Here is a 25,159-nt window from a genome sequence, read left to right as displayed (position 1 = left end):
TCACTCATTTTACAAATGAGCTAACTGGGACCCAGAGAAATTCCATAACTGCTTGAGGTAACCTGCAGGCTAACTGCTGACAGGACTAAAATCACAATCCATATCTAACTCCCAATCCTTTCATTTGAATAGAAAAATTTCTAGTAAGTGGAATGATTTTAGGAAAAGCAAATACCACTACATAAAATAAAAATTACATCATTTTTAACATTTAACATTTTAACTGGGTTTAACATGAACCCAGTTTTTATGTATATACATATACATACACATATACATATATATATATGTATATGTATACAAACAAAACAAAACAGCCACGTAAGCAAGAAATGTAATCAGAATCCCAAATTTGGTAAAAAGTGTTTATAAAGATTCTGCCTCAAGATCCCGTAAGTATGCAATCACCACTAACTAAAGTGACAACTAGACAGCGAAACTTAATACACCAACTAATTTCACTATTCAAAATAAGAAATAAATGACAAAGCTTTCTCTTTGCCCAAAAATTATCTGAGTTTTCCTGTTCTATAAAAAGTTACCTATGCTTGGCTCCGTTTAAAAAATAACAATTCTGATGAAAGCTTATAATATACCCTTTTGCTTTAAGACCAACCTATTTTTAAAAATATAAACTCTGATTAAACATATAAGAAACAAACCATTTCACTTTGTATCAAATTCCATTCAATCTTAAAAATGTTTTAAATCTTAAGGTAGATGGTAATACAATGATGTTTTATAATAACTTTATCACACTTGCAATAAATGCATCCTTTTTTTTTTTTAAACCTGTAATCCTTTAAAAGTGCTCTTAAAACTCCACTTTCCTCTTGGTCAAAACTCAATTGCTGTGATTTACATGTAGGCTGACTACAGATGCTGATCTATGTTAAATAGCTGTAATTTGAGGTTTTCTAGAAATTTAAATCTGACATATATATTCTTCCACTTAACATATTAGTCAATTTATCAGTTAACAGAGCAACATATTTCCAGATAGAGATAGACACTACTGAAACCACAAATAATAGTTATTATTTTGGTTTCACTCACCAAATTAACTTAAAACCAATGTTAAGTAAATTCAACTTGAAGGCAACGAAGTTTTTTAAGTCATAAGAATAAATTAAGACAATAGAGAACATTATACAAGAGATTTTGCATGTGCTCACCTAGACATATGGTGTTCCAAAATGTCTTAGAGCTAACTGAATTTCAAAAACCCAAATTAAATTAAACCAAATACCCACACACCTAGTTATATAGTTTGATGGATATAAAAGCACTTCAAAAGGTGTCTTTTATCCAGTAGATATGGAGTGAACAATATGCTGAATGAACAAAAAGAGAAAATGAACCAGGAACTCTTACATTTTAACGAGAATTCTTAACTGCCTCTTAAGTATGCCAAGATGACTGTTCTGGTAAAAGGAGAAAACACTCCAGGCAAAAAACCCCACTTCCATGCAAAATAGGTGGATTTTGAAAAATAACACACTAAAGAAGACACCACTTACTATTCTAAGTCTGTTAAAGAGACAAGGAATATAAATTCATTTTATTAATATATGAAATGAAAAACCCTCTCAAGAAACTAAAAATGAACATTAGTGCCCCTGTTTTTACTGGAGAAAACATGATATTCATGCAAGTATTACACATTCCCATAATTTAGCAAAATACCATCAGCTGCTTCATTTTAAAAATGCAGTAATATCACATTTTAATTTTACAAGAAAACAGCAATCTTCAGTGACTGAGGTTTTTATGAGATGCAAGAATGAGTTTTGTAAAATCTGCCCAATTCTTAAAAACAGCATACTATAAGCTCCATAATTTTTTCAAGTAACAAGTCAAGGAACCCACTTAGGATTTTGTCAAATATTTACACCCCCCCCCCCAAATTAAAATATTGCAGGCACTGAATCTTAGAGTTTGCTTCAAACTCCCTGCATTCACTGTAGCAAAGTATTTAATGAAAGCCTCGATCACTACTTGAAAACAGAGTGTGGAAATAAATATATTGTCAAGGCTCCATTAAATTTCCTAAACCTAATGGACGCTTAATCTATATTAAATCGTAAGAGATTTAAACTCAAAAGTTAGATGTTCTACATCCAAATGAAACAAATGCCACCAAAATCTTGTCATGCTTTCACCTCACAGAAGACATTCAATTCCAAGGTAGGTGAAACTTCCTAATCGTTTCAGAAGCCCTCATGAAATAACGTTATACTCGTTAGAACCACCTCAAAACATCAGTTCCGAGTCAGTTGCACTGCACAGATTAAGCGCCCCCACCACCCCCGCCGTGTGATTGCTTTTACTGCTCCAGACACACATATTCATACAAACAACCTAAATCGGTTTAGGAGAGACAATACGAAAAAATACAACTACCGAACACAAATACGTTACTCGTCCAGCCACAACAGGTCCACTTTCATAAGACCATGTTTAGAAATTACTAACATAGTCACTGTGAAACCCCACAAAATTAAAAAAAATAGCTACTTTTCAAGCTATTAAACAAAATGCATCCCAATATAAGCTGGAAAACTTTTACTTGCCAAGTTCCATACCACAATAAATGTAAGCGTAAAAATCAAAACTCTTCAGTGACTTCCAATAACAGTTTTTACTGAAATCGCGGAATAGCACGAGAATCAGCAAAATTAGAAAAAGCCGGTTAAACTTCTGGCTTTCAGGGGGGTTACAGGCTTTTACACTTCTGCGAATGTGTTTTGGAAAAAAGCAAGAGGAGCCTCCGGCCGAGTGTCATCATACATCCGAACCCCTCAAACAAAAAGCCTAGCTCTGAATTTAAGGAAAGCAAAAGAATCGAGAGAGGAAAAAAAAAAATAACGCCTTGCTACGGTTCCGCTGCGGCTGAATAGCCTGCTTGTGAAATGCTAATGCCACTTCGGAGCAGTTAGTCACCAGCTATTGTGTGGGGCAGGAGAAAGCCGAGCCGACCGCGCGTGCAGAGCAAGCGAGCGAGCGAGCGAGCAAGCGCGCCCTCCTTCCTCGCGCCGCTCCCGCCGCCGCCGCCGCCGCCTCGCGCGCGCCCCCGCGCCCGCACGGACGCGCGCGCCGGCCCCTCCTCCTCCGGCCTTGCACTGCACAACACTCATGACGTATCTTTATTTCTAGTACATTAACAAAATATCACAAATAAATTGTTGGCAGCCCCTGCGGCCTCGGGGTGCGTGTCCCCCCGACCACTGCCCCCCGAAGCCCCCGCGCCGGCCTCCCAACCCTCCCCGTGGCCTTTGGAGCTTTCACGTTCTGGGGCCAAGTTTTTGTCTCTGTAAAAAATTGCGGGAAATTCAATTTTTATTCGACTCGGGGAAAAGTTTCTTTGCTCCGCGACGTGAATGTCTCACCAGATTCTGGTAGGTCCTGGGATGCTCCTTCCCGGTCCAGTCGGTGCGGCGGGGCAGCAGCTGCGGGGAGAGGACGCCCCGTGAGCCCGGCCCCCAGCCCGGGCCCGCCAGCTCCCCTCCCCCGCCCGCCCCGCGCCCCGGCGGGGACCCCGAACCCCGCGCCCCGCGCCCCAGCGGCGGCGGTGGCGGCGGCACGGCCCAGAGGCGGCCGCGCGGCGGCGAGACGCGCCGGGCCGCCGCCGCCCTTACCTCCTTCTCGGCCACCTCGCGGATCAGCACCTGCAACAACAAAGCGGGGAGAGCTGAGCCCCGCGCCCCGGGCCGCAGCCCCGCCGCCGCCGCCGCCGCCCTCCCCCACGCCCGCGAGCGGCGAGCGCCGGCTCGGCCCGCGCCGCGCGCCGCGCGCCGCCGTACCTGAGCCGCCTGCTGACAGGGTCCATCTTCCAGGAACCGGGCGATGAGGAAGTAGAGCTCTGCGCGGGAGAGGGGAACGGGGAGACACACAGGCTTAGCGGCCGGGCGGCGGGGGGCGGGGGACCGCGGGCGGAATCGCCCGGTGCCAGCGGCCCCAGCAGCCCCCCGACTTACCCGATCGCAGCTCCGAGAGGCCTTTCCTCTCACAAGACATGTTTATGGGTCACTTCAGGGCCGCCGGCGGGACACCCCGCCGCCGAGGGGAAGCGGGGATGGTGCCGCCGCCTGCCCTATAGCTGTCAGTGTGTGTTCACGAGCCCAGCCTCGGCTCCACCATTCAAGCAACGGCGGCGGAGGCGGAGGAGGAGGAGGAGGAAACAACAACTCTCAGGCAGCGGCTACGGCCGCCGCCGCCTCCGCCGCGGATCCCTCCGCCGCAGAAAGGAGTCCGCCGCCTTCGCGGCCCGGGCTTGGCCCGGTCCTCGGCCCGCGCCCCCGCCCCCCGGCGCAAAAAAGAGTGCCTCCGGCCCCGCGCCCAGCGCCCCCGCGCCCAGTGTGACGAGATCCCTGCCCTTTCCTCCCCGGCCAAAGGTGCGATTTATTTATTTATTTCCAGTCGGAGAAGATGTCGGAGTCGGAGCCGCCGGTTGGCTGAAAGGCGCTTTCTCTGTGGAGGCCGACCGCGGGAGGGAGGGGGCCGGGGACGGCTCCGCGGAGGGATCTGACGCACACGAAGCCGCAGCACAGGCTCTATTCAGTGGCGCTGGCTGGGGCTGAGATGGAAGTTAGTTTCTATGTAGCAGAAATGGGAAACAAATGAAGCAAAACTGCCCAAAGAGGGGAAATGCCCCGAGGATGGGTCTCACTCTCACGCGCGCACACAGACACACACGCAGAGAGCCCTCTCGCGCTGGGCAAACTCGGGATCGCGCTCCCCGGCCCGAGTTGAATGATAGTGTTTGGTTTCTGTCTCTTGCCATGTGCATGTGTATAAATGCTGCGGATTGGCATCTGTGTAAGTCTTGTCCTGCGTTATTTCTGCAGCCTATGCAAAGTGTTGTGTAATTTATTGGAGTGCTGTATATTGCAATAGAGGTTCGGCTTTTTTTGTTAAGCACTTGGCGTTTGCAAGCCCGTTATTTGCCGAAGCCACCTCTGCGTATATCTTTTATTATTGCCGTTGCCTTAAGCATTTTACATTTTAAAGATGTTTTATTTTAATTTATTTTATTGTTTACGGGCAAAGCGAACTCCTGATCTGTACTTCAGATACTCTTTTTCCTGGTTACAAAAAGGCTAGTGATGGCTAATTAGCGACTTGGGATTAAAGAACCTTAAAGGTTTTTTAAGTATTTACAAGAAGGAATAATGTAAAGCTGAGAGAAAGGAAAGAACGCTAATATTTATCTCTAACTGATCGGGAGGTAATTTACTGACAGATCAATACCCTACCGAAGGATATTGAAAGAGTATACTACAGTTTAACCAAGGTGATTAGTGATTAAATAATTTAAATTATCTGTGTATCTTGCAGTTGACTTCGTCATGCTAATTAATGGCTTCTAATTTGAGGTGTAAACCATTCCTGTTTACAGTTAATCACGGGAAGACTTCTTGAAAACTGACGAAAAGAGAAAAAATTAATCTTTCGTAAATTAGTAGGTAATTACCGGTTTTATATGCTAAATCATACATCTGTGTTTTGCTGATGAGGGTAAGGGCCTTGTTTTTTAAAGAACGAATATGGGTGAAATTAATGGAAACAATGGAAAAAGCCATTTGTTAGAAAACAAGGACACCAAGTGATTTTTATCTCCAGATGATTTAAGCACTTTTCAAAAAGACTTGATAGTTGATTTTTTTAAGGGTTGCATTTTAAAGGGAATTAGGATAGTCGTTCTTTGTTAACATTTAACAAAAGATTCCCCTTTAAAATTTTAGATAATAAACTGCGTTTTATGTATCTGGTCTAAAAAGGTTATTTGTGGGTAAAGGACCAACAAGCTGTATTATGGTTTTCTAGATTGTTTCCTCAAGCCTTGTTCCCTCCTAGCTCCTTACATTACTAGTGGGAAATACTTGCTGCAACTGCCTTGTGTTGCACTGCAAGACTGAACCGGTGTGATGCCCTATACTAAATATCCAGAAATCATCCTACATGTGAGGAAGAAGAAAAAAAGCCTCAACCTCTTTGGAATGATAGGATGTAAAAATTGCCTTTTAGAACAATCTTAATCGAATAAAAAAGAGAAGTTACCATGACTCGTCCTACTGCAGCCTGGTTATCAGAGCTACTGTATTTATTGAAATGGCTATCCTTCAAATATTGAAAATATTTGCATTTTTATAGACATGAATTCCATTCTATCTATTGTAGGTAAGTGGCTTGCTTCTAGATAGTTAGCTTTGAAAAGACATTTAATATACCTTTTTGCAATTCTATTTGTTTCTATGACTGATGCTTTCTATTTTAACTTTTTAAAAAGTCTTATATTCTTCGAATAATTGTGATATTTTATATCATCATGATGTTCTTACAAACAGATTTTAGGAACTAAAAATTATAGTCATAATCTTGTGGTTTTGAAATATTTGTATTAGTCTGATTCTTACTAATAGATGTTTTGTCCTTGCAAAGGAAAATAAACCAAATTATGGCATGGAATATAAAATTACTCTGGGTAAAGTTTTCCATATATGTCTTGCGAGTGTTATGTAAACATGGAAAGCTAGTATGATTATCTCATGTATGCTTTTCATTTAGAAGCCACGAAAACTTTTCCTAAGCTTGCTACCAGTACTTAGCTCCTAAAAAATTGTTAAGGAAAATTTCCCTTCTAAGTTTTCTGGAAATGATGCTCTTGTCATTTTGACTAACCTTGGACAATGTTTATGGTTTCTTTTTCAAATACTTAATTTGAAGACATTTGTAAGCTTGTCTTTGAATTAATTTATTACCATCAGTCTGTTACAAGAAAATACAGGTTACCAGCTAAAAATTAAAACTTTTTTACAACCAAATAAACTATTTGTTTTTAACAGTAGATGTTAAATTGGATTTTTCTAAGTTCTTCAAATGTAACAAATACTCCCTTATAATTTTTTAATTTCTTTAAACATGAAACACATTTCTGGATTCTGGCATCATCAATTAACTATAAGGTTTACATTAAGTCACTTATTGTGCATATGTATGCAGAAAGTCTGTACATACCAGATAGAAAGAAAGTCTGACCTTGAAGTCCTATACTTTAGTTCCCAAGGCCATGGACCTTGCACTTCTTCTTCCAGTATTAACTCTTTTGCATGTGAGGATAGCTCAGATTCCATCTATATCCCTTTTTGTTGATTATTTTAACTTTTTCATGGACTTCAAAAATAAAATGCCAACTTAAAAAGATTTCCATGCCTTTTATATTAGAAGGCTAACAAAAATAGTAAAAGTTTGAAAAGCTAACAACAAATGTATTTATCTAATACACTCTGTTTCGGAGAATTATGAACTTTTCTTGAAAAGTCAGTTTCTGTAAAATTCATTTGGCATCACATGAAACAAGATAAACACTTAAAAAGTTTGTCTTGATCATGGTAAGCTATTATTCTAATTAAATAATCAAATGTTGCCATTTAAGTCCTTCCTAGAACAAGATGGGATGATATTTATAAATGAAAAGATCCCACTACCTTTATGAAATTTGGTTTGTCTCCAGTAGGATGATGAAATAATACATAACTCCAAAAAGATTCTGCAAACACAACTTTTGAAATTATATATTAAGTCTTGTTTTTATTTTGATGTTGTGCTTTTATTTTATAGCAAAAGCTTCATCCTATGAAGTGTAGAAATGGAAAAGTAGAAAGCATTCTTCTTCAGAAAATACCTTCTTTTTTAATACTCATCTGCCCTAACAACAACACACAACTATCAATAGAGTCTTATTTAACACACCCCACTCCTCCTCCTGGCTTGCTCCCTGATACTGTATGTTTCTGTCCATGTCTGTTTGACTTTCTCTCTACACAGACATTCTTCCTTCACAAAGCTTGGATGTATATCAAATTTGAAACATATGAGCAGATATACTCTTTGGGTACTCCAGAAAGAAAAAGATAACCAGCTTTAATAAACCAATCCATTATTTAACAATTTATATCGCCTCCCTGTATCTCATTGAAAAATCTTTTTACTTATGTTAGAGCACAATTCCTTTTAATATGTAACAAAAATTAGTTGTTTACCAACAATTGTATAATTCCTTACTTATTTGAATGTTATTAGTAATTCACCATTCAAAAAACTTCCATTCAAATAATTTTCCTCCAAATTAAATAATCCTAGTAGCTTACATATTTTATATGTAAGTCTTGGTTTACACAAAAAATACACATCTTCATGGACTTATTTATTTTTTTAACAACATGCATGAGTTAACAGTACAATTACAAAGATTAAAGAAGAAAAGCAATTTTAGAACATATTCCCACAAGATTTGGAGCAGCACAGTGGATGAAGTAGAAAAAGCTGTTCCAGATGGGAAGAAACTTAAAGGAGAAGTCTGTAGGCATGTTCTATCATATGCAGATGTCTGATGGATCAAGAGTGGGCCGGACTGAACACAGAACGGTGGAAACGGGAAGGTAGACTCTGGGGAAGAGATGCAGAGGCTTCGAAAGTTGCTAGTGGTGGTGTCTTAGATAAAACATGCTATTATGAATGTGATTTAAAGATGGGATTTGAGGACAAGAGGTAAGTAGTCACTTGCCTTTCCATATGCCTGAATTCATAAACTTTGAAAACCCCAAAGAAGAAAAAGTATTTATATGGGAAGAAAGGGGGGGGGGATTTATATGACAGTGAGTAATCTCTACATGATAAAGAACACTCAGAATCAAGGACACAAAGTAAATACTGTTGGTGAAGAAGGAGAATGGTTGTTTAAAGAGTAAGATCTTACTGACAGAATGCCCAAAAGTCTGACCTGATACTCAAATATGAGAGTAAGATATTATAAAAGTAAGATACAAGTCAAAATTGAGAATGAAGCCAATTTAGATTTAAACTGACTTTGTAAAAAAAAAAAAAAAAGTGTTTCCATTTTCCGAATTCCTACAGAAAGGTCTGTCAAGTTATACCACCTTCCTTGTAAATTGCCTTTATTTTTCTTCTTATGTATATATACTTGGCAAAGATCTTCTTAACTTATGTTTCTGTTACTTTAGTCCCTTTGATAGGTATACTTATATTTTTTGAAATGGTGATTAGCTAACTAGCTCAAACAAAGAATATATTCTATTATACAGTTATAAAATTTAAAATAATGTTGATAACAAGTAGATCTTTCAGCTGAGTTGTGTGTGCGCAAAATTTAAGAAAGCTTACAATTTGATTTTGATATTACACCTACGAATTCCATTGTAGTCCTAGTTTTCATACTTAAATTTAAGCACATAAAAATATAGATGTAGATGAAATGGGTACAGTAGATTTTTTAATGATCATCAAAACTTATCAAATAACAATGATTTATAGAAAAACTAATATAGCCTTTAAATGGAATCTCCTCGTAAGCACGTATGTGTTATTTTCTCTCAATAGTTATCAGAAGTGATGTTACTGAACATCATTAGGGAACATCTTTGTTAAGAATATTGAGTAAGTGGTATCATATGGAAAAGAAGAAATATATTGCCTCATTAAATGTCTCACCATCCTTACCTCTCCAGTTCGCATACATTACACCTTACGCTTATTTTTGTCATTCAGTGTTTTGGGTTTTTCGGTACATATAAGATTTCCGTGTTTCCCCAATATCCCCATATTTTCAGTTTTTTCAGGGTCTCCATAAAATTTTCATTCTCTTCCATCACTGAAACTTTAGTTTCCAATGATAAACCAAGCATAGGAATTAAGATATGTAATCAATGTGGATATATCCTAAGAGCTCTAAAAATATAAAGAGGATCTATGCTTCTTATAGTTGAGAGTGCCACACATTAAAATCTTCAAGATCTCTTATTTTCAGCTCTCCTGGTTATTTACACAAAAGGCTAGGGAAATAATTTACACAACTTGTGTGAAAAGGAAGAAAAAGGCCTTCTGTTGTCTACTTTTCCTTAAGAAATGAGGTGCTAAGCAGGAAGCATTTTCTGTTTCTGAAGTATATTTATGTATTTTTGTACTACTAAATTTTTATTTCAACATTTTTGCCGAAGTCAAGATAAATGTGGCCTCTTTAGATATTAAATTTTGCTGAGTTAGAGGAATTACTGATTTTTTAGAGATAATCTTTGGAGTAATTAATGCAGCTTTCAGACTCTCGTTTGTAAAGTTTTCAATCTAATAGTGGCTGAAGAAAACTTACATTGACTCAAAACCCGTTGTGATGTGCGTAACTTAACCTCTTTGAGATATTTAGTATGGGAAACTTACTTCATTTCCAGAGCCGGATCCCATCATGCCAAAAAAAATTTTAAAGGCATCCTTGATGAACACACAAGGGCAAATTTCCATGGCACGATAGTAAGATATTTCCCCCTAACACCTATTAACATAGCATTCTTCTATTGAATAATTATAAAGGTCATTTTCCCTTTCAATTAGCCAGTTTCTCATGTGGCTTCTTAGTTTTTTCCTTTTTATTATTAAGAAAATATGTTGATAGAAACTTATTTTGTAAGTGTTAAAAAGAAAAATAAGAACTTCATCACAAGTTGTGACATGTACCACTTCTGTGAAGCCGTGTTTCTTTTTCTTGGGCAACACTGAAGTGATACAAGGACCAAAAGTCAACCTTTAATGTCTGCCCTTGTCTCCATATGCCATTCCTACTTCTATGCGATCCTCTTTGTAACATGCTTACTTTCTCTCCATGCATTAACTGAAGAACCAGCATTTAAACACTAGCTTGCAGTTGGACCCTCATTGTGTACTTTCATACAACACATGGAGATACGCAGCTCACCAGACACTGATTGCAGATATGACGGCTAATCTGAAGTAGCTGAGACCCTCCTCCCTCCCCCAAAATGGCTGCATCTGGAAAGAAAAGGTTTTGGTGGTAGTCTGGCCAGTCCCCAGAAATTGTCAATTATTAAAATCTGACTTTATCAGCAGCAATATCTCAATTTATTGAACGGACTGCAAGAGATAGAATCAATGGCTATACATACCATTCAAATTTAACGATGATGAATTCACATTCCTGAAATAGAAACTATGATACATTTATACATGTAGACTATGTTTTTGTGTGTGTGTGTTTTTTTAAACATTTATCTTTGAGAGACAGAGAGAGATAGAGCATGAGCAGGAGAGGGTCAGAGAGAGAGACACACACACAGAATCGGAAGCAGGCTCCAGGCTCTGAGCTGTCAGCACAGAGCCCGACATGGGGCTCGAACTCATGGACCACGAGATCATGACCTGAGCCGAAGTTGGACACCCAACCAACTGAGCCAGCCAGGTGCCCCGATGTTTTTGTGTGTCTTAATATAATTGCTTTTAGTACTAAGTGGATATATTTTACAAATACTAGCAGGAATAAATTCCAGCAAGTTATTTTTAGTAACTGAAAAATTAACAACATAAAATCTTGTGAAATCAATTGCATGTGATATAGATTAATGTGAAAGCATTTCTTTCACAACACGTTTTTGAATAAGGGTATGATTTCCATATTAAAAAAATTAAGAATTCTAACAGATTAGTTGCAATTCTATAATATAAACTATAAAGAGGTTTGAGTCAAGAAGTTTTCTAGCCACAATTAGTTTGAAAACTTAAAAATCTAGTGTCAAGAATTACATTAAAACTCCAAAAATTTTTATAGTACTTTTTTATAGTATTTTTTAGTATTTTTATAGTATTTTTTTTAAGTTACAAATGTATTATCTTCTTTAAAAGCTTAGTTCTTTTTAACTGAGATATTTATGCTTCAAACATTAACATTTGGAATCTAGAAATCAAGTTGCCTTATTAACTCAGGAGCAATTTTTAAAAACTTCTTTATCATGGAAAAATATCAAACATAAAGTAAAGGAAATAGAAATATGATCCCCTGGGTACTAGATGCCCAGTATTCATGATTATTTACATTTGGACAATCTTATTTTATCTATCCTCCCCTACGACCCCCTTTCTTGCCTAAATGTTTTAAAGAAAATCTCATCATTACTCCTGTAAATAATTTGATATGTAGTCCAGAAGCAAATACTAAGTAGCTTAGTTCTTTCATTGATGGATTGATCCATCATGTGAAATTTTTTTTACATATGGTAAAATATGTACCATATTTTAGACACTGTATTAAGTCCTGGGAATTGATTAGCTGGAAAAAGTCATCAGGACCCTTTCTAAGCAGTTCTCTTATGATGGGAAATGCACAGTTAACAAATCAGATCATCCCATTCAACTGCTTAAAACCTATCAATGATACTTTATGAACCCCTGGACGATCTGTAGTAGGATATGTGAAACCCCTCATAATCTGCCTGTCTCAACCTCTCCACACTCAACTTTACCCACTGGACCATAAGCAGTCTAAATGCCTCCTATATGGAATTAGTTTTCCAAACATGCCTTTCTTTCATTTTTGCACATGCTGGTCTCTCTTTCTGGAACCTTCATCTCAAAACCAGACCAATTCTGATGTAGTTTTCAAGACACCACTCAATTATCCATTGCTTCTTTGAGAAACTCTGTATGCATCTCCTCCTAGCAAACAAACCAGGTATTCATCCTCTGTGCTTCCAGAACAGTTTTCTGTGTGTCTCTTGTAGCACAGCTTTGAGGCATATTATTGTTTTATATTGTTTTTAGTCACTAAGTTTTTTTAGGAAAGTCTCTGAATTTTGGATTTCTGTATCCCCAATATATGCAACAGTTCAGAATAGACAACAGATATTTAATAAATACAGTGTTGTTTTTTTTTTTTCTTAGAATGTGCTTATTAGATGAACTGTGGTCATTTCTGAAGGTGTAGTAGGATGGTTCCTAATAATGACCTAATTTTAGTTTGCCTAATTTGACAGGACTAAAATGGGCACATGGAAACACTGACGGTTTTGCCATTAGAGGGAAGGAAACAAAGTATGCATTGTATTTAAAAGAAACACCAGAATGTTCCACAAATTTGGATATTAGCTCTGCCTTCTCGGAAATTCTGTTACAGTATTATTTGAATATAAAATGAAGGAATGATATGGTCAATAAAAGAAGGTCACAGAATACCAAAATAATAACAACAACAACAAAAAAGGAAGCCTAATTTAAAGTGAATATCAAATCCCTCTTTTTCCCTCTGAAATTCCCTTTGCTACTTAACTTTAACATGTCTTTTTTAGTACATTTTCCTTACATGTCTTTTGTCTCTATCTTTTATTTTGTACCCTAAAGAATCAGAAGAAAAACAAATATCCGTGTAAGTAGAGTATCAAATAAATGGAATAGTGCCTCAGCAGGGCCCCTATAGCAAGTGGAAAAGAGGGTCTCAGTCATTACATCCATAATCATGGATCATAGAATTTTAGAGCTGGAAAAAACCCTACAGCTTATCTAGTCCAAATACCTTTTCAAGGGGGTTAAATGATTTGTCCAAACTCACACCTCCTTTTCAAGTTTCAGTCAGCCTTGCAATTTTTCTGAGGTATTGGTGTAAGGGTAGGATAGCTGAATAGCTAAAAGAGAATAATTTAGCATGGAATGAGTCAACATGACTTCTGCATGAGAAATGATGTTTGTTTGTTTCACTAGAGTTGTTTGAGAGAATAAATAAGTATGTCTAAGGAGATTTAGAGAGAAAAATCTATATTTAAATTTCCAACAAGCTTTTTGACAAGTTCCTATATCAGACTGTTTAAACAATCCCCATAAGAAATTGGATTGGAGAGACTTAAGGAGAAATTTTAGTAGTTAATAACCGACAAGAATCAAGTCCTAATTCTGTTTTTTTTACTGAGTGTCCTGGTTCAAATTATTTAACCTTGCTTATGATCAGTTTCTCACAAATAGTATGAATAGTAATTTTATCTAACCCACCAGGCTGCTAAGAGGATTGAATGAGATAATAACACTTTATAATAAAAGCTACTATATGTTAAGTACTCATTATATATCAGACACTGCTCTAAGTGTTTAACAAATATTATCTCATTCAATCCTCACAAGACTCCAGTAAGGAAAATATTGTTATCATCTCCCCACTTTAAAGATAAGAGAACTGAGGTATAGAATGGTGAAGTAACTTATCCTGAATCATGAAGCTAATTGTTAGTAAAGTCAGGAATTGAACCCAGGAAGGCTAGTTCTGGAGCCCCTACTTTTAACCAGTCAACTTCTGACTCTTGTGCTATCAGTATGTGCAAACCCCTTTTCATGCACAGTTTAAGTACATAATAAGTACCTAGTAAATGTAAGCTATTAATACTTTCACACTTTCTCAAGTGGGAAAAAAAAAAAAAAAGAGAGAGGCCTAATATTGACAGAAGACCTACTTTAAGCATAAGGCATTCTTTTTAAAACCAGCCTGGAAGGCCATAGACACCCAGTTTCCATGGTCCCACCAAGGTCAGAAGTCAGTATAGGTGAGAAGAGAGATTAAGGGGATAATAGTCTTGTTCTAAAGCCCATGTTGTTTTTACTACATTTCAGCCTATACCCTTACTTGAATTCACACTCTTGTTATTCCTCTTTTATGAAAACCACACTTAGATGTATAAGCAGATATGTATAGAATACATAAAGCACATATATACATAATATCAATATTTTTTTGACCTATAGGCAAGCGATACTTAGTAAAGAGAATTTGAACAGTAGCAAGGGAAACTTTTACTAAGTTTCTGAAGAACAGAAGCTGATGGCTGATGCCCCAGAGTCAGTGCTGGAGCCAGTTGACTTTCATGTTTTAGAACATGATGGGGCATTCAAACGCACATTAAAATTGACTAATTTTTAGTTGACCCTAAGCTTTTCTGGGAAGAAAAAGGCCAAACCAATGATATCAAATGGTAGGATTCCCAGATGAACTGCTAGACAAAGGATCTATAGTAATTTTACATTATTCCCTGTAAAACATTGTCCTGAAAAGCTTTTGTACCAAAAATGAGTGCAAAGTGTCACAAGGAAGAGCACTGGAAATATAAAGCATTATCCCATAGTACTGTACATAAGCGTTAGGAATATTTTTTGGTTCTATTCACCATACCTGAAGGGAATCATAAGGCCACAAAGCCAACCCATCTAGAGAAAGGCAATTAAAATGACATAAAGATACGGAAAGTTGTCTGCCAGAAAATGGACTAAAAATATTAATACTCTGAAAACTTTTAGGATGAAAATGGGTACGATGAACACAAACTTATTCATCAAGATCTAGAGTTCCAGAACCCAGCAAGTTGTTCTTATTACTGTTCTTAATTAACCCCTGAATGCTTCAGAATATATCTCTCAAGAGAAAGTGTGTCTCCTACAGCATCACCCTATATTATCACAGTTAGGAAATTTAACATTAATGCTATTATCTATTATATAATCTGATCCAGATTTCTCCAATTGTCCCAACAAAGTCCTCTATAGTTTGCCATTCTTCCCTTCCTACCTTCCTTCTTTCCTTGTATTTTTTTTTTTTTGATTCAGAACCCAATCAGATGGTTCTTATTGCATTTATTTGGCATAACTCTCTACTCTCCCTTAATATGGAAAAGTCAGCCAGAGCTTTTCATCTTTCTCATCATTGATTGTTTTTTTAAGAGTCCAGGCAAATTACTTTGCAGAATGTTTCTCAATTTGAATTTCCCTGATTGTTTCCTCATGGTTAGATTAAAGTTTTTGGCATGAATACTACATAAGTAATGTTGTGTCCTGTGAGCACTTCTTAAAGCTTGAAAGAGGAGAAATTTAGGACCGGTGAATTCTCACTGTACCCCCAAATTGTATTTGTTATTTCCAGGAGAAGACAAAGGAAGTAATATTATTGGTTCAAACATTTAAAAAAATTTTTTTTGACATTTATTCACCTTTGAGAGACAGAGAGTGACAGAGCACAAGTGGGGAAGGGACAGAGAAAGATGAGACACAGAATCTGAAGCAGGATCCAGGCTCTGAACTGTCCTCACAGAGCCCCACAGGGGGCTCAAACCCAGGAACTGTGAGATCCTGACCTGAGCCAACATCTGAAGCTTAACCCACTGAGCCACCCAGGCGCCCCTATTGGTTCAAAACATTTAAAATAAAATTTCTTAATATATAAAAGTCAGATCCATTAAGAGGTAAAGAGATGTTTCAGAAAACGTCTTTAGCTTTTTGCAGGTAACATTACAGGGTGTAGTATACCTATATCTCTCGACATTACTCTCAAGGACAGAATGCTGACTATGCTATGCTAGCTTGACTAAAAATGGTGTTTTCTAATATCTCCCTCTTTTTCACAAAACCAAATCCCAGTCTGTTAGGCATTTGCAAAGTTTATTCTAAATGCTCCTTTCAGACTATATTTGAAGAGATTTTAAAATCTTTGAGAAAAGAGGATTTATATATCAAAACTGGCTAACTCTAAGTTACCTATATCCACAGTGTCCTCAAGTGTACATATATATTTTTAAAGTTTATTTGTTTGTTTGTTTTTAAGTAATCTCTACCTCAAATGTGAGGCTTGAACTCATGACTCCGAGATCAAAAGTTGCATGCTCTACCAACTGAGCCAGCCAGGTTCCCAAAGTGTATATTTCTTTAATTTAACAATCCTAAATCCCCCAAATTTGGGCAAGGTGTAAGATGCATGTAATTGACAGCAGATACAGGCAATCACTAATTTTTTCAAAATTTCCAAAGTGAAATTTACTTATTTTTTCATGACAATATGAAATAAAATCAACATTGATTTTTGATGCAGAAAGAATTTAAACCTTAACACTGTTGCTTTCCAGCTTCTTAGCTACATACAAATCGTTTAACTTCTTTAAGTTGTATCCTCCACATCTGTAACATGGAATAGCACCTACCTTTCAGTGTTGTTATAAGAATTAAATGTGATATCACATGAAAAAGTGTCAGTTTTATATAATTATTGTTATATTGACCAGAAAAAAATTCTTTGATGTGATCCAAGAACAGAATGGTCCATCTGAACCATCTCTCTTTTTTGAACAAACCAGTTGCTTGATCATACTTACTGTTTACTAAATTTTCCTTCGTGTGAAAGGTGCTAGACCAGATGTTGTCCAAATTCCTTCTTTTACTTGATACCAAGTTCCCATCCTTGGGTTGGATGAGAAAATCCTATATCCATATTAAAAATTCTCCTGTTTGCTTAATATAGATCACATTTGATTTCTGTCACCTCCAAGCAAAAGGAATATAGTACCATCACTTATGGTATCTAACCAGCTGGTTAGATGAGTCACTTTAATTAAAGCTGCTTAAATGTGACACCAAAAATGGTCAACTAATGCTAATAACTGCTTCAACAATTGTCTACATTTTTTCATTATACTTATCACACCAGAAGTTGGGATACACTTAGGATTTTACATAATCCAATACAGTTTTTGTTCTTTAAAAAAAAAAATTTAAGAACAGTTTTAGGTTCACAGCAAAATTAAGAGGAAGGTACAGAGAATTCACAGATACCCTCTACCGTCATTATGCAGAGCCTCCCTCATTATCAACATCCCCACTGGAATAGTATATTTCTTACAAATTGATGAACCTATATAGACCCATCATAATCATCTGAAGTCCATGGTTTATATCAGGGTTCAATCTTGATATCATATATTCTATAGGTTCAGACAAATGCATAATGACATATATCCATCATTATGATATATAGAGTAATTTCACCATCTTAAAAATCCTCTGTGCTCTGCCTGTGCATCCCAAACCCAACCACCTCCAATCCCTAGCGACCATCAATCTTTTTACTGTGTCCATAATTTTGGCTTTTCTAGAATGTCACGTTTGGAATCATATAGCACATAACCTTTACAGATTGGCTTCTTTTGCTAATATGCATTTAAGTTTCTTCTGTCTTTTCAGAGCTTGATAATTTATTTCTTGTTAGTACTGACTAATATTCCATTATCTGGATGTAACAGTTTATTTATCCATTCACCTACTGACTGGCATATTGGTTGCTTCCAAGTTTTGACAATTATGAATAAAGCTGCTATGAATCTGTGTGCAGGTTTTGTGTGGATATAAGTTTTCAACTCCTTTGGGTAAATACTAAGGAGCATGATTACTGGGTCATAAAGTAAGAATATGTTTAGTTTGTAAGAAACCTTCAAACTGTGTTCCAAAGTGGCTGTACCATTTTGCATTTCCATCAGCAATGAATGAGACTTTTTGTTTTCTCACATCCTTGCCAGCATTTGGTATGTCAGTGTTCTGAATTTTGGCCATAAGTACTAATATATGTGTAGTGTATCTCACTGTTCGCATTTACTTGATGATTTATGATGTTGAGCATCCTTTTATATGGTTATTTGCCATCCGTATATCTTCTTTGGTTAGGTGCCTACTAAGGTCTTTGGCCCATTTTTAAAATTGTATCATTTGTTTTCATATTAAGTTTTAAGACTTCATTGTATATTTTGGGTAGCAATCTGTAGTCAGATGTATATTTTGTAAATATTTTTTTCCAGTCCATGGCTTGTCTTTTCATATTCTTGACATTGCTTTTCACAAAGAAGTTTTTAATTGTAATGAAGTCCAGCTTATCAATTATTTCTTCTATGGACTGTGACTTAGGTGTTGAGTGTAAATAGTCATTGTCATACTGGGTCCTCTAGGTTTTTTTCTATGTTATCTTCTAGGAGTTTTATAGTTTTGCATTTTACATGTAGGTTGTGATCCATTTTGAGTTAATTTTTGTGAAGGGTATAAGGTCTGTGTGTAGTCTCATCTGGCTGGGCTCTCTGCTCTGGTCCATTGTTTATTCTTTCACCAATACCACACTGTCTTGATTACTGTGTATTTATAATAAGTATTAAAGATCAGTAGTTTCAATTCTCCAACTTTGTTCTTGTTCCTCAATATTGTGTGGGCTATTCTGGATCTTTTGCCTCTGTATATAATCTTTAGAATCAGTTTGTCAGTATTCACAAAATAATTGCTGAGATTTCAATTGGAATTGCATCATATCTATAGATCAAGTTGGGAAGAAAAGAAATCTTGACAATATTGAATCTTTGTATTCATGAACATGGAATATCTCTCCGTTTCTTTAGTTCTTCTTTGATTTTGTTCATCAGTTTGGTAGTTTTCCTCACACAGATTTTGTACACATTTTATTAGGTTTATACCTACATGTTGCATGTTTTTGGGTGCTATGAAAATGTTATTGTATTTTTTAATCTCAAATTCCACTTGTTAATTATTGACATATAGGAAATAATATTTTGTTGAAGATATTTGCATCTGTGTTCATGAGAGATATTGGTTTATAGTCTTGTTTTCTTTAATGTCTTTGGTTTAAGTGTGCAGGCTCATAAAATGAGTGAGGAGGTATTCTCTCTGCTTCTATTGCTCTGAAAGAGATTGTAAAGAATTATAATTTCTTCCTTAAATATTTGATATAGTCACCCAGTGAACCTATCTGGACTCAGTGTTTTCTGTTTTGGAAGGTTATTAATTATGGATTCAATTTCTTTACTAGATAGACAAATCTATTCTGATTTTGTGTTTCTTCTTGTGTGGGTTTTAGAAGATTGTGTCTTTCAAAGAATTGGTCCACTTCATTTAATTTTTCAAATTTGTTGGAATAGAGTTTTCATAGTATTACTTTATTATCCTTTTGATGTCCATAGGATCTGTAGTGATGTCCCCTCTTTCATTTCTCATATTAACAACTTGTGTCTTGTTTTTCTTTGTTAGTCTGGCTAGAAGCTTATTGATTTCATTGATCTCTTCAAAGATCCAGGTTTGATTTTGTTGATTTTTTCCTATTGGTATCCCATTTTTTCCTGTTTTGATTTCTGCTGTAATTCTTTTTTTATGTAATCTGTGACAATTTTTTAAATTACATTTTCATTTTAATTCCAATACAGTTAACATGCAGTATTATATTAGTTTCAGGTGTACAATATAGTGAAAAACTATGGAACACTTCAGAAATTTGTGTGTCATTCTTTCACAAGGACCATGCTAATCTCTGTATCTTTCCCACTTTTTAAAATATATGTGTTGCTGAAGTGAGTACTCTGCTCTAATTCTTATTATTTCTTTTCTTCTGCTTACTTTAGATTTAATTTGCTTATCTTTTTCCAGTTTTCTCAGTGTAAATTTGTATTGTTGACTTCAGCTCTTTTATCTTTTTTAAATGTATGCATTCAATGCTGTAAAGTTCCCCCTAAACACTGCTTTCACTGCATTTCACAAGTTTTGATAAATTGTGCTTTCATTTTCATTTAATTCAAAATATTAAAAAATTTCTCTTAATATTTCTTCTTTGATCCCTCTGTTGTTTAGAAGTGTGTTGTTTGATCTCCATATATTTTGGGACTTTCCAATTAGCTTTCTGTTATTGATTTCTAATTTAGTTCCATTGTGGTCTGAGAGCAGACATTGTTTGATTTCTATTGTTTAAAAAAATTTTTTTAATGTTTTATTTATTTCTGAGACAGAGAAGGACAGAGCATGAGCAGGGGAGGGGCAGAGAGAGAGGGAGACACAGAATCCGAAACAGGCTCCAGGCTCTGAGCTGTCAGCACAGAGCCTGATGCAGGGCTTGAACTCACAGACCACGAGATCATGACCTGAGCCGAAGTCAGACGCTCTACCGACTGAGCCACCCAGATGCCCCAGATTTCTATTGTTTTAAATTAAGGTGTGTTTTATGGCCCAGAATGTGGTCTGTCTTGGTGAATGTTCCATGTGAACTTGAGAAGAATGTATATTTTGTTGTTGTTGGATGAAATAGGATATAGCTGTCAATTATGTCATTGATTGTTGGTGTTGTTGAGTCCAACTGTATCTTTCTGATTTTCTGCCTGCTGAATATGTTCATTTCTGGTAGAGGGGTATTGAAGTCTCCAACCATGATAGCAAATCCATCTATTTCTCTCTTTTCTCAGTTCTGTCAGTTTTGCCTTATGTCGTTTGACACTCTGTTTTAGGTGAATACACATTAAAGGCTGTTATGTCTTCTTGAAGAATTAACGACTTTGTCATTATGTAATGCCTATCTTTATCTCTGATAACTTTCTTTGCTTTGGTGTCTGCTATGTTTGTAATTAATATAGCTACTCTTGTTCTTTTTTAATTAGTGTTCACACTGCATATATTTCTCCATCCACTAAGTTTTAATCTATATTTGTCTTTATATGTTTTTAAATTTATATTTAATTCCCAATTATCTTTTAATTTATATTTGTCTTTCCATCTATTAATTGGTGCATTTAGAATACTGACATTCAAAATGATTATTGATACAGTTGGATCAATATTTACCATATTTGTTACTCTTCTACTTGTCTTTATTCTTTGTTCTTATTTTTGTCTTCCACTCTTTTTCTGCTTTTTATGGCTTTAATTGAACGTTTTATATGGTACCATTTTCTCTCCTTTCGTAGCATATCAATTTTACATATATATATATATATATATATATAGAGAGAGAGAGAGAGAGAGAGAGAGAGAGGTATTTTTTTTTACTTTTCTCCGTTGTTGCCCTAGAGTTTGCCATATACATTTACAACTAATCCAAGTCCACTTTCAAATTACTCTATACAACTTCACAGATAGTGTGAATACCTTATAATAACAAAATAATCCTAATTATGCCATCAATCCTATGTATGCCATCATACATTTCACTTATATATAAGCATACACAATTATATGTATGCATAACATAGGCATACATACATACATAGGAATATATCATCAAATACATTGTTGCTATTGTTATTTTGAGCAAACTTATTAGATCAATTAAGAATAAGATAAACAAATTTTTTATTTTATCTTCATTTATTCCTTCTTCACTGCTCTTATTTTCTTTATGTAGATTTAAGTTTCTAACCCACATTATTTTCTTTCTCGCTAAAGACCTTCTTTTAACATTTATTGTAGGCACATTTACCAACAACAAATTCCCTTAATATCAGTTTGTCTGAGGAAGTCTTTGTTTCTCCTTCACTTTTAGAGGATAATTTCACAGGATACAGAATTCCAGGTAGATTTTTTTTTCTGTTAATACTTTAAGTATTTCACTCTACTCTCTTACTTACATAGTTTCTTAGGAGAAGTTGGATATAATTATTAAATTTTTTCCTCTATAGGTATGGTGTTTTTTCCTCCCTGGCTTTTTGCAGAATTTTTTCTTTATTTTTGGTTTTCTGTAGTTTGACAATGATATGTTTAGGTGTAAGAGTTTTGGGTTTTATCCTTCTTGGTATTCTCTGAGATTCCTGGATTTGTGGATTGGTGTCTGACATTAGAGAAAAATTCTTGATCATTATTGTTTCAAATATTTCTCTTATCCATTCTCTCTTTCTTCTCCTTCTGGTATTCTCATTATACCTTTTGCAGTTGTCCCACAGTCCTTGGATATTCTACTATGTTTTCTATTCTATTATGTTTGTTACAGTATTTTTTTCTTTTTCAGTCTCTAGCATTTCTTTTTGATTCTTTCTTAGAACCAAATTTCTATATCTCTGCTCACATTTTTTATCTGTTCCTGCATTCTGTTTATTTTATCTATTGGAGTCCTTGTCATATTAATCATAGTTGTTTAAAATTCCTGGTCTGATAATTCCAACATACCTGGCATGTCTGATGCTTGCCATTTCTTCAAATTGTTTTGGGTTTGTTGTTGTTATTGTTGTTATTGTTTTGGGGCGGTTAGCCTTTTTAGTATGCTTTGTACTTTTTTTTTTAAGTTTATTTATTTTGAGAGAAAAAGAGCATGAGCAGGGCAGGGGCAGAGAGAGAGAGAGAGAGAGAGAGAGAATCCCAAGCAGGTCCTGTGCTGTCAGCATGGAGCCCACTGTGGAGCTTGAACTCACGAGCTGTGAGATCATGACCTGAGCCAAAAACCAAGAGTTAGACGCTTAACTGACTGAGCCACCCAGGCGCCTCTGTACTTTTTTATTGATAGCCAGACTTCATGTCTGTTTATAGGCAATAAGCTGGGGGAAATCTTGGTGCTCATCTCATTTGTGTTCTGTTTCATCGATCATTGTCACTCATTTCCCGAAGTCCAATTTCTTGAAAACCAACAATTCATATATTTATTCAGTTTTTTAATTTGTTTTAGGCAGGAGAGTAAATCCAGTCCCTGCTATTCCATTTTGGCTGGAAGCAGAAGTACGTTCTTCCACTTTAAAAATATTTATCTCACCCAAATTTGACTAACTTATCTCTCTTACATTATGCTTATTTTTTAGTAATATTTTAAAACTTTGACACTAAAAAAATCTGACTTTCCCCCGAGAGGAGAAAAAAGCTTTTCATTGTTGTATTCATCTTGGTGCTTGACTCATACAATTTTTACCCATCAGCTTCATAAAAGGTCTTCAGTGTAAGCTATTGGGATCAATTTGACAGTAAGACTTTGTATGATGAATGCATTCCCTAATTGTGGGAAAAAAAAAGGAAAAGAAAAAGAAAAAAGCCTAAGCAAAAGATTTAACTGCTGTGCCTAATTCTTCTTTGCCACTGTACTGCTTTTGCAAAAAAAGGTTGGAAACCAGCCATGTTTTCTTTTGTGTCCATTTTCCCCCCATATTGATTAGTTGAGAAGTCATAAAGACATATTTCTTAACCATTTAGACAAGGAAAGATGTAAATTCTTCTACAATTATTTATGTAAAGTATACATTTGTCTATCAAATCTACCATAAAATCAAGAGCTAAAATTTGAACATTAGACAAATTTAAGTTTGACTTCTTTGGGGCTGTCAGTGAGGACGGACTATAATATTTAGGGCTTGTTCATTCCTTTTGTGTGCTGGCATGTACCCTTCTGGGGTTTATACTGGCAGGCAAAGCTCCTCTCTTTTGCTGTTCTATCTTCCAGTGAGCATTATACCTACTGGCAGCTGAGAATATCACATTATGGAAGATATATAGACTTCAGTGGCAGGGAAAAGGCAAGTTCATGGCATATGTATCATTGCCGAATAGTTTCTTAACCTGGACCAGATACACAGGTGCTTTGAAATCTAAGAACATTTTTAAATTGTATGCAAATGTTGTATATGTGTTTATACTTTCTGTACGTAGAATCCATAACTTTTATTTATACTCAAAGAGAGTGTTAAATGATGAGTCCTTCACATAGTCTGACTGCAGAGGGGAGCAATAGAACAACCAGACGTACTGTCAAAGTAATATAGAATTACACCCCCATAAAATTATCCTCTGAGAATAAATGAAGAATCTCTATCACTCAAGCCTCAGAGTGGACATTTTTTGGCCCAGTGATCTCCTGACACAACCCAAATTATAGCTGGTAATTTAACACCAAGATAATCAGCTCTTCTTGTGCCTTAAAAATATAACCATTCCTGTGTTTGGTTTTTATTTTTTTCTGTCACGTTAAAACCATGTAAATAAATATATATTCAGGTGAAACTTTTGCTCAAAGCTGCAAAACTTTCTAGGAAACTGACATTTAAAAAAAGAAAGAAAAGTTTGCTTATCCACATGGTTAACCTTTTAAGTGAAAGCAAGGAGATGTTAGTTAACCAATGTATTGCTAAATCATAAAGCAAGTTTGATAAGATTAATTGCACTATATATCAAGACTTGAATGATTTTTTAAAGTCACATTTTTCTTCCTCACAGTCAACCATGTCTTTGCTACTTTTCCCTGTCCAGTTAAGCAACACTAAATCTCAAAATGTAGGCTAGTCATTTTAATTACTCTGTAATAAATCGGTCTATCATTATATAGGGGAAGTATTATTATTTCTATGTCATTTCTAACAAAGTGGAACCTTCAAAAAAGCTTATGTTCATAAGAGAAGTCCACCTCCTTGTGTGTGTTTTTTAATGTTTTTATTTATTTTTGAGAGAGAGAGTGTGAGTGAGTGAGGGGCAGAGAGAGGGAGGCAGGGATCCAAAGCGGGCTCCGCACTGACAGCAGAGGGACCCATGGGGGCCTCGGCTAACCAACCATGAGATCATGACCTGACTTAAAGTCGGACACTTGATTGACTGAGGCACCCAGGCACCGCCCCCCTCCTTATTACTGAATCTGTTTATTAAGCACTATCTTTTGTCTAAAGCTCCCTTTAGCTTCATTTCTGATGCTTGGGGATATTTCTTTGGCAAAAAGAAGGGTAACAGTGAAATCATCCTTCAAAAGAGTATTTCTTCATCCAATCACATTCGTTGTTTTTCATGCCAT

At 36.2% G+C, this 25,159-nt stretch overlaps 1 protein-coding gene, 1 long non-coding RNA gene and 1 pseudogene across 4 annotated transcripts in view; 1 reads left to right on the top strand and 2 right to left on the bottom strand.

Moving 5' to 3' along the window:
• PHIP (pleckstrin homology domain interacting protein) overlaps positions 1 to 4,092 on the bottom strand; it is a 138,469-nt gene extending 134,377 nt beyond the window's left edge. For all 3 annotated transcript variants that reach the window (XM_019442703.2, XM_019442704.2, XM_019442705.2), the window contains exons 1-4: positions 3,978 to 4,092; positions 3,804 to 3,862; positions 3,639 to 3,668; positions 3,390 to 3,449 (exon numbers count right to left, since the gene is read on the bottom strand). In XM_019442703.2, the coding sequence (XP_019298248.1) occupies positions 3,390 to 3,449; positions 3,639 to 3,668; positions 3,804 to 3,862; positions 3,978 to 4,017 (189 nt within the window). In that variant the 5' untranslated portion in view covers positions 4,018 to 4,092. The remainder of the gene's footprint in view (positions 1 to 3,389; positions 3,450 to 3,638; positions 3,669 to 3,803; positions 3,863 to 3,977) is intronic.
• A 180-nt stretch (positions 4,093 to 4,272) lies between these two features.
• The window catches only part of LOC109263319 (uncharacterized), an 81,911-nt gene continuing 61,024 nt past the window's right edge, over positions 4,273 to 25,159 (top strand). Inside the window, exon 1 of the long non-coding RNA XR_002078151.2 lies at positions 4,273 to 4,394. This is a non-coding gene — a long non-coding RNA (uncharacterized LOC109263319). The remainder of the gene's footprint in view (positions 4,395 to 25,159) is intronic.
• Positions 19,895 to 19,994, bottom strand: LOC128777884 (U6 spliceosomal RNA; annotated as a pseudogene).

This window comes from Panthera pardus, unplaced genomic scaffold, assembly GCF_024362965.1.
Source record: "Panthera pardus isolate Hobbes unplaced genomic scaffold, ASM2436296v1 HiC_scaffold_17, whole genome shotgun sequence".
Lineage (NCBI taxonomy): Eukaryota > Metazoa > Chordata > Mammalia > Carnivora > Felidae > Panthera > Panthera pardus.
The sequence above is the reverse complement of the archived record's forward strand: the minus strand, read 5'-3'. Positions and strand labels throughout refer to the sequence as shown.